At 36.5% G+C, this 10,036-nt stretch overlaps 1 protein-coding gene across 2 annotated transcripts; it reads right to left on the bottom strand.

The window, feature by feature from the left end:
• Nucleotides 1–463: 463 nt before the first annotated feature.
• Nucleotides 464–7,097, bottom strand: SLP1 (Calcineurin-like metallo-phosphoesterase superfamily protein). Of its 2 annotated transcripts, none has more exons than XM_089163243.1 (10): nt 6,871–7,097; nt 5,694–5,794; nt 4,712–4,825; nt 3,754–3,966; nt 2,832–2,967; nt 2,517–2,692; nt 1,997–2,085; nt 1,670–1,739; nt 1,049–1,158; nt 464–936 (listed from the first exon to the last, which is right to left on the bottom strand). In XM_089163243.1, exons 1-9 carry the CDS (start codon nt 7,019–7,021, stop codon nt 1,072–1,074), a joined length of 1,137 nt encoding a protein of 378 aa, XP_089019369.1. In that variant the 5' UTR covers nt 7,022–7,097; the 3' UTR covers nt 464–936; nt 1,049–1,071. The 2 variants fall into 2 exon arrangements, with proteins under 2 accessions (XP_089019369.1, XP_089019362.1); XM_089163236.1 differs by having other exon boundaries at nt 464–918; nt 1,057–1,158.
• Between the last annotated feature and the right edge of the window lie 2,939 nt (nt 7,098–10,036).

Genomic DNA, 10,036 nt, shown 5'->3' with positions numbered 1-10,036 from the left:
TGTCCACTGGGAGACAAGCCAGAGGGACAATATAGAGTGAAGACAGAGAAAAGCTGAACACGGTAAGATAAGATAAGATGTGGGTGGAAAAAGAAAAGGCCGAAAAGGTGGAGATATTTATTATCTGTAACTCTGAAAGTCTCAAGCAACAAAACAGAAAAGATGTCGATTAATATTCCTCCCCAGTTGTTGCAGAGGTTCCTTTGAAGCATTAATTAAAACTGGCTGTGTTGCCTTCCTCGCCTACTGCTGCTGCTGCCGCCTTTGTCTTTCCCATATATATATATATCTGTCCCTTTCCACCATAGTAAGTAAGAGGGGAATAGTACCCAGCTACCTACCTGCAATTGTAATAAATCCCGCACCCTCAATTTGGCTTATCCGGTTAATAGCATTGGTTCTGTCATGTCATACCAATCGCCTAGGGATACTAAAAACATCTGATTGTTCAAAATAAATACACTAATTTTTAAGGGAGCCATTGTATGATTGCGTGGCCTTTTTATCACTAGTAATAAGAAAACATCGTGCTCAAGTTCCTTTAAAAATTAGGATTTTGAGTAATAGCATTACTTTATCTTTCACTTCATCTATACATAATCATCATGTATCTTGATTCAAATATACAAAAATCCAAGAAAGAATATTAAATAGAAACATTCTCCTCCCTTGTGATTCGACCAATTTCCTCCATATCATGTGAGATCATTAGATCATATCTTAATCTGTACTGTTATGGTGGGCAACCAACTACTGTTGCTTCACTACTGTACCTGATTGATCAGCAAAATGAAATTTGTTTAAGCTTCTTTATCTCCAGAGTTGTCTCCCGCATTCAATTACGTGATTGATTTCCGTATCACCTCTTGATAATGCTCAACTGCAAGACATTGAATTTCAGGGCCAACATAGTTTTCCCTGCAACACAATTCAGCACTACTCCAATCAACTAGCCTGACAATAAAAGGCTAAAAACCATAAAATGTGGTTATAGAGGAACAAAGTATTACTGGCTACCCCCAAAATAGATGAGAGGTTTGTTTCTAACCATTATACCTGCTATATGCTCCTTCATATATAATCAACAACTTCAAGTTCATCAATAATGTCACTTTTGCTTCTCAATACCCTCGCTTTATTGTCTACTATTTCCAGAACCTAGTCCATAAAAATAAAATGTCAATTGTAACCCCATGATATTCAACACGAAAAATAATAGGAGAATAGCTAAAAAGGGACACATTAGGCAAATATTGTCATTCTATGAAGTACTATAGTTGTCATTGTGTTGCATAGGCCGCAACACCTAAACACCTTTTTGGTGTCAAATTGATTTTTTTCCTTCTCACATCTAGGATAATCTAGATGATGTGGAACTATGTTAATTCAAGATCCATATACCAAGGATTATACAGATGGGGTAGTCAAAAGAAAATGAAGCCAGGCAAAATTTCAAATGAAGATAACGTCCAAGTGTAATAATGCCAACTTACTCAATATGGACTATCTATAGATCAAGTAATACATTCAGGTTAATTTCGGAACAGAGAGAGATACGAGTAGGTTGTTCCTGCCCGCCCTACCTATTAAATTATCTCTCATATATTTATCTTCCTCATAGGATATTTCTATTATAATTCAATTAGCCTAGAAATAGGCCTGAACGTACCTCAGGTCTTGAATTGAGGACTCCACTGGACATGCCCACATCAACTCGCCATATACTACAATTGTATTTACTGCAGTTGAACACCAATACCAGCAAATTAACCCAAAAGAAGAACATAGCAACGCTAAAATAGCAAAAAGGCCAAAGAGGTAACTACTCAGAAAGAACTAAGCATTCTAACATTGATTAAGGAAGAGACATCTCCAATATAGGGGAAAATTTTCTGAAAGTTATTTGAAAGATAAAATGAAAGACTAATGAGGATTCCCCATTTTTAGTATGCATCAGATTTTATCGCATGGAAGATGAAAGTTGAATGAACTATACCAATTAATTCCTGCAGTCTGAGGGGTGTGCCCCACAACCATCCCCTTAGCACCCACTGCTTGTAGTGTCTCCTTTAGAATGGAGGAAATCTGCTGAGAAGATGCATTCAGTTAGAGACAAACAGAATATCAGATGATGTATTTGTACTTCAGAATCAGATTAGACTAAAACATGCGACTTGAATTACTTGTCTAATTATTGAACTGCATTTTAAAAAGTCACCAATAGGATTAAAAAAAAACTTCAATTCAAAAGCAGACATTTTCCTCAGATAGTAGTACCCTGTCAACCATAAACTCAGCCAAGGTACTCATATACATGGGAAAACTGAACCAAATCAATGATCAACTCGGTGGATTAAATGTTTAATTCCTGAAAATGAAGACTGAAGTCATAAAACGCAAATATGGAGTCAACCAGACCAGACCCCGAGCTTTTTCATTGAGATTCTAAAAGCAAAAGAGAAAGGTCGTAGGACCACCATGTAATAGAAGTATGTGAAGCTTGCTAAGTCACTTGCCTGGTGATTTGGGTAGTCCTCCAGTTCTGCAGCATCTCTTGAATACAAGCGGTTCCATACAACACTATCATATCCTCGGGTGGCTATGAAGGGAAGTTGAGGACTACTCTTCTGCTCATTTAAACCTTTCATCCAATCAGACACCTCCTTGTTCATCCTTTCTATCCCATATTCAACTGCAGGAGTACCAAAATTATTACCGAGCAGCATGGAAAGACTAAGGAATAAAACTTTCTAAAGAAGTACCAGCAATATTAGTTTTGGTAATATGGATTTTACTCCTTTACCCCCCAGAGAAAAGTATATGGACTTTACCATGATGAGGAAGAAGACCACCATGACAGAAAACCCAATCATCAACTTTGAGCACAACAGAATGTCGTGCCAACTCACATGCCAATAAGCCCCCTGGTCTTAGGAGGATTGATCTTGCAATCACCCCTTTTTGCCTCTGCCCTAATATTCCAGGGACATTTGTTAGAGTAATCATTTAAAGACACAGAATGGCAGAGAATCGAGGAAAGAAAAAATGCTCGTTATTCTAGAGTTGTCCTTTGATCTTTTGAGGACAACCAATGAATGAAAAACAATGAAAACTCTATTTTCACCAGATATCAAGAGAAAAGCACTGGCAGTAAAACATTTTCTATTTGACATTAGAGAATATATGACAAATGCTTCAAATCTGAAGTTCTGGCCCTGAATATGTAGCCATGTATCCTCCAGTTTGAAGTTTGAAGTTTTCAGGTGTCAACTGAACCAAACACATGCCAACCTCTACCTCTGGAGGTTCCTCAACTGGAAATATTCTGGGTAAGCTGGTGTTTGGCGCAAGTATTTCACATTTTTGGTTGGAGCGCAATCTGAGCAGATGGATTACCATATCCAGGTCTATTGACCCAATATGGAAGGCCATCTGTAAAGACATTAACTCCAAGATCTTCTTTCTCCCCATAAACTCCTTTTGGATACCCCAAGGAATAGGCTTATTGTGTTACTCAGGTCCAAACACTTCCTGCTTGCCCTCCCGTACGCTTTCTTATCTGCGAGGAGGCTTCCCCACCCACCCCCCCCCCCAAAAAAAAAAGAAAGCAATCGTTTTTTCGCTTTGGAGTTCAGTATACATTTATCAGTTCACCCCAAAAGGAAAACCCCGAACTCATTATGTTTACTTAATGGCATACAGAAATATTTTTATTTTATGAAGAAAGGAGAAAAATGAAACGTACACAACTACCTTCACTAGATTCCATGGATCCCAATAACTTGTGGGTATAGTAGAGTCTCCTTTCCAACCTCCTGACACTGCAATCCAATTGACCAAAGCTTCATCCCAGCCATCTTGATCTTGGTCCAAGTACTCCAGGAAGTCAACACACTCATCAAATGCCCCAGGTTCAACATACCTGAAATCCCCTTCTACATTCATGGTCTCATGGTTTCCATTTACCTACATATTAAAACAGGAATTCCGTAAATAAATAGTGAAAAGTTGGGGGAAGATTAGGAGCCAACAATGCAAAAATCAGACTCTTAGAGATGGTCTATAATATGAGACAAAAAGCAAAACTATAGAAGAGGTTCATGCAAAGCACCCAAGAAAAATCCATTAATCAATGGTTAAAGAGGAAGCTAGTTCCTTGGTTTTTCCTACTTGAACTTTAATTGACGCAGCATCAAATTCATCAATGCCTTAACTGGATTTAGATACCTCAATACGTAGCTAAAACAGTCATAAGCATGTGACTAATGCACATAATAGATATAGGAAAGACCTAACTAGATCCCCTTAGGGAAAGGCCCAAACTTAACAACAAATACAGTCTTTCACAGCCCATGTTGAAACTGTAGTAATTCAAATATATAAAGGGTATACACAGTGTACAAGAATACAGTCACTCAGGGTCTGGAAGGGGTCATAATGTATGAAGCCTTACCTTTGTTTACACAATGAAGCTGTTTCCAGACTTGGAACCCATGAATTTGTGGTCACAGTGGAGCAACGCTTCCCACTGCACCAAGGCCCACCCACACTGACTCAAATACATAAAGCACTAATATTATGTGTTAATCACATCATTATACGACCTACTGTAAAAGATATCTCCTTACATGTTTATCAGTCAAAAACCTACCACAGTATGATATTCATGCAATGATCAAGAAATATTTGTTCCATTCAGTGTAACACAAACCTGAAAGACTGCTCCACCTTTTTCCTTTGCCTGAATATTCAGTGACTGCAGTAAGGATAAAATAGCTATTTCATCTTCACCCCGGTCAAGAATATCTCCAAGTTGAATCAGTATCTAGAAAATAGTATTATAAGTATGTTTCAACAGAAATAAGAAATATTGGAACCAAAGAACAACTGTTCAAAAAAATTCAAGAATTGCTTAAACATTGCAGACTGAGAAAATTGAGAAAAGTTTCCACCAATATTTTAATTTCTATGCCCCACTTTGGACTAACATTTTTGTAGTCAGAAGTCCACTATAACAACAACAGTTCTAATCCACCAGTACCATGACAAATAATGCATTTCTAATGCAGAGGCTTATGGCCTTCTCTTTTAAGATATGTAAGACGAATACTATACAATGAATTTTATTCTGAGAAGAAGAGGATCAAGTCACTGACATCAACGCTGCAATCGAAGGCATCATGCAATTAGTAAACTAGATCCACTGCTAAACTATTTGTCATTTTGAAGACTACATGCCTAATAGCCTTGAAGTATGGATTTCTCTTTGGAGCTGGACATTTTTATTTCATTTTTTTACTTCAATGAAATTAAGGAACGAGAGAGGGGGTGTGGCAGGGAGCAATCCATCAAGAAAATCTTAAAAGGTAGTATATTAAGAACAAAGTAAACAGTGTCCCTACTGTCTGGAATTTTGATGATGAGAATTAGTGACATCCTAGGTGATGACCAGTTTCATTCAATTATTAGTGCCTACCAACAAAATATCTGGTTGGATTTGATACATGAGGAGTGGCCTTGGCCTCCATTTGATGGGATATGAGACGGCTGTAAAGAATATATTTATCTGTATAGTGAACCGTCAACGGTGAAACCCCTCCTACATGTACACCACATCAACAATACTTGTGGTAAAGTATCCATAATACCCTTCCTATCACTCTTAGACATAAGCGTAGTGTAAATGGGCTTACCGTCTCTCCACCAGTCCATAAGTCTTGACCATCAGAGCTCAAAACACCAGCTGTCTCAAGTGCACATCTTGCCTGCGGAAGATCTCCATGCAAGTCACCAACTGAACACTCACAAATTAGATGAGAATTAAGCAAGTTTTCAGAAAGCAACTACATAGAAAATCGTATATAAATAGAAGTAGCACCAAGTCATCCAAGAAAAGATTAATCAAGTTCTCAGAAAGCAACTGCACAGAAATTGCATTGAACAGAATTAACACTAAATCATCCAAAAAGACTAACCCAAAGTTTCCAGTCAATGAACTTTCAAGAACCGCTGTACATTATTATGGTTCTCATTTTTCAATTTAAGATAGCTCATCATACACGATACAAGTCATTGGCATCTCAACATGAAGGCTCCAACTTGTTGGGGGTGAAGTGATGAAAAGAAATGGTAAATGTTAAAGACAAGAAAAGATGATAGGAAATCAGAAAATAGTTTCCTTTCGGAGATTAAATGAAAAGTTTAAGTAAAACATCTACAGTCATACTCATCAAGTAAAATCTTGATCAAAAGTAAATTAAAATTTTAGAAACTATAAAATGAGAGGTATTGGTCAATTGCACAATAATTGTTGGTAAGTATTAAAAAAGTTCCAATTTAGTTTCCAACAGACCCACTCCTAAACCCCAATTTTTAAGTTACTATACAAAACCAGACAAGCCATACCGTCATATTTTGGAAACTAATTGCAAGCATTAATGGTCCTCAATTGGACGATTGAAAGTTCAAGACGAATAGAGAAACAGAAAGGAACATCTTTCAAACTAAGCAAGGGCCAGAACAGAAAAGGAAACAGATCGACTTGAAAATTCCAATAGAAGTTTAAAGGAAGCTCTGATTACTTTTCAATTAATCCAAACCACAAGGGTTAATGGCATACAGATGAAATTTTGGACAGCGTGGACACCGCAAACACATAGGCCTAAAGATTTAATTGATTAGAAAGAGAATGAAGAGATAAGCGAAAACCAGTTGTTTCAAATACAGATTCAGCAAAGAGTGTAAGAAAGATAAGAAGGGTAATTTCTAGTCTAACCTCGTTAACCACTCTCGAAGATGAAAAATGGTTGGAAGAACTCGTAGAGACACCAATAAGGGGCAAAACAAAGAGGAATTCGTGGAGAAGCTTACCAGCAACAATTCGGCGACCCGGAGCGGAAACAAAAGTGGGAGGATCTCCATTGATGACTAACGGCTTTAAGCCTCCATTAAGAGGAGCTTCAACAAGCTTCCGAGGTTGAGAAGGTGGTAGAGGTAAAGAATTGAAACAGAAGGAAGCCATTGCTTCTGCAAGCAGCCCATGCAGGAGGAAACGGGTGAGATTACCTCGGCCAAGCGTTTAACATCATCCTTCATTCCTTCCAACTGCGATTTTTCTTTCCAATAAAGGGTATTATCGTCAATCTGATTTTGATAAAAATTTATCAAAGAAACAAATAATGGAAAATATCTATCCACGCTACGTTCATTCAACCCTGAGAATATTCCTTTTTCACTAATAAAGAAAAGTTCCAACAGCTTTTTCCTTTTTCAATCCTTCGCTTCTGAAAATACAAATTAACGACGTTATTTTGAATAACAAAACAAATACGCTTGATTTCTAAATACGGTCCCATTTAATCCTACTTTAATTTTATATTTGATCCTTCTTCTTTTTCGTACATTTCAATCAATAATATTTTCAATTCATGTTTTTTTTCATTTGGTAAATGATAAATCCCATTTATCCCATACCATTTATCAATGAGGTTTGGTAAAAGTGGTAAGCAGCTTGATTCGGCTTAAGCAAGATTCGCAAGATTCGGGTATCGAAACCTTGTGGATTCAAAAAATCCCCTCTGGAGAGACTCACCCACCACAGCCAGGTGTGTGACCCGGATTGAACACCGAATTAATCAGAGCAAAGCCTTAAAAACCGGGATTGGCAACTAAAAAATAACAATTGATAAATCCCATTTGTTGTTGATATCTTTAAGGAAATAAAACTATAAACTCTTGAGTCTATTTCATCATTCTAAACACATAAATTAGCAACATCAGACGCAATGTTCGCGTTCTTTATCTCTTCTATTCTTCTATCATCTGCACCACGAAAGTTATAGGTAAAAGTGAAACAGTGATATCCATCAATAAATTGTAGTTTTCAGAAAATGGCTGGTTGTTTGATCTAATTAAATCATACAATACTATATTTCCATACTAAATAAAATAAAATAAACAAATTCATTTTGTACTAAAAATCAGTTCTAGTACAAAGTACAATTCATTTCTTACATTGGATACTAATCACACTGAGTCCATATTTTAATCTCTTTTTCTTCTTGTTCTCCTCCTAAATGTTTCTATTGGCCAATTTTGTTAGACGATGTAGGACATTCATGCTCCCAGAGATTTTAAATTTAAATAAATTTCTATTTCACTAAATAGCTCTATTCAGCATTAGTATTAAAAACATGGTACATTGTTGTGTCACCATCTACTTGCAAATTTTCTACATAATGAGTCCTTTTTGGATTCTCAATGTAAGTCATTTTTTTTTCTTTTTCTTGGCACCCCGGTTCAAAGCTTCATTTATAATTTTGGATATTTAAATCATCCACAAGATTTTGATACCGGACCAATGTAAGTCATTCCTATTAAGCATATTTATAACCTTGAATATTTAAATCACCAAGTATTGAACTAATCTAATTAATATTCCATTTTTTCGGTAGACAAAAAAACTATATCACTAAACATAATTGAGGCTACTTGATTCATGTGGAGCAATGGATGCATTAGGAGATAAGTAGAATAAGACAATTTAAGCCAAATTGGTAGGTTTATACCAGCTTTAATTTGGCAAATTATGTGAGGGCGAAATTCTTGACTTTTTTAAAGATAAAATCATATAACGACTTGTTACATCCCACAATATAATGTTTCATCACTTAATGTAAGAGATTTTTATTCCCAAATTGGATGTGATTCTACCTTCATTTTCGTTTTTCTAGATGGATGACGATACAAATTTTTAGGTTTATAACCATCATGAATCATCATGACTTGATGCCGTATCCAGGCATTTAGCTAACATATTAAAGAGAATTTAGTTTATTTTCAAGAACAATGCCGTTCCTTGGATTCAAGATTCTACCTCATGCAGAACTAAGGGTGTCATTCGGTACCGTTCATTCGCTTTCAAACCATCAAACCATAACCGTCCGCACCATATTTAACGGGGTTGACGGTATTTAAAACGGTTCGGTTTGATGAAATCGGTTGACGAACGGTTCGGTTATGATCGGTATGAATCGGATAAATCATATCACTTTTCTAATGAATCCTAATTTGAAGGGCACTCCAATTTACTACTCAACGTTTGACTGATCTTTTAATTTTTCTTAATCTGCCATGAGATGAATTTTCTTCAAAAGCATCTCCTAGATATGGGATTTGCATCAACCATGTCAATTGCTGCAAATCAAACATTAAAATACCCACTTAATTACATTGTTCTGTTGCTTAAAATAGAGTAAGGTTGAAAAGAAGAACTTGCAATTTGCAAAAGCAATGAACGTAAACGCCCTCTTCTAAGTTCTAACATGATTTGTCGGACCCGGATCTAGATCTGTGTTGAGATCCACAGAGTCCGATCCACAAATGTTCTGTTCATGCCTTGGACTAAGCAATTCAATTATTGAAAACCATATATGGAATTTCCATTTTCCAGGCTCCATGATTTTGGAATTATTTCAACCGATCCCAATTCTTGACTGATAAATGAGTTGATTTTGATTGACATCAAGAATTAGAAAATCAAAATAGGCCAATCTTTGTTGAGTGCTTCAGTTTATGATTTCATCTTCCAAGAAGATCACTTTCTTGGGTTTTTATGAACAATTGGGATCAGCTGTGGCTGAAATTTGTTATAGTTGAATTGTTTCCGCCAATCCATACTTAATTTTCTGAGATAATAGCACATTTTGGAGTCGGTTACTAACCTATTATAGTATTAGGGTTTAAAGTTTAAACTAATTTACAAAACTAACCTTAAATATGGTATGAAAACGGTATTCGCCGGTTCGGGTTTTGGTTTTGGTGTATTTGGTACCGGCCATATGAAACCATAACCATACCATCCGATTCCGCGGTTTCGGTCTCCGCAATTTGATCGGTGCGGTTTGAGCGGTGTGGTTAGCGGTGGTCCATATTGACACCCTTATGCAGAACCATGATTAAAAAGATAATATTTAATTAAAATAGGTAACAATTTGCTCCTTCAAGAATGAGTTTACATGGAACGTCAGGTCCTCCG

This window comes from Hakea prostrata, chromosome 1 (assembly GCF_041222555.1).
Source record: "Hakea prostrata isolate BN-2017 chromosome 1, UWA_Hpros_2, whole genome shotgun sequence".
NCBI classification, from domain to species: domain Eukaryota; kingdom Viridiplantae; phylum Streptophyta; class Magnoliopsida; order Proteales; family Proteaceae; genus Hakea; species Hakea prostrata.
This window is presented reverse-complemented; position numbering and strand designations above follow the sequence as displayed.

Coding starts and splice junctions, on each gene's coding strand:
- SLP1 (XM_089163243.1), bottom strand. CDS start 7,021: ATGGCTTCCTTCTGTTTCAATTCTTTACCTCTACCACCTTCTCAACCT. Junction 5,795..6,870: donor GGGTCGCCGAATTGTTGCTG/GTAAGCTTCTCC, acceptor GTGAGTGTTCAG/TTGGTGACTTGCATGGAGAT. Junction 2,086..2,516: donor AGGACTACCCAAATCACCAG/GCAAGTGACTTA, acceptor TCTTCTCAGCAG/ATTTCCTCCATTCTAAAGGA.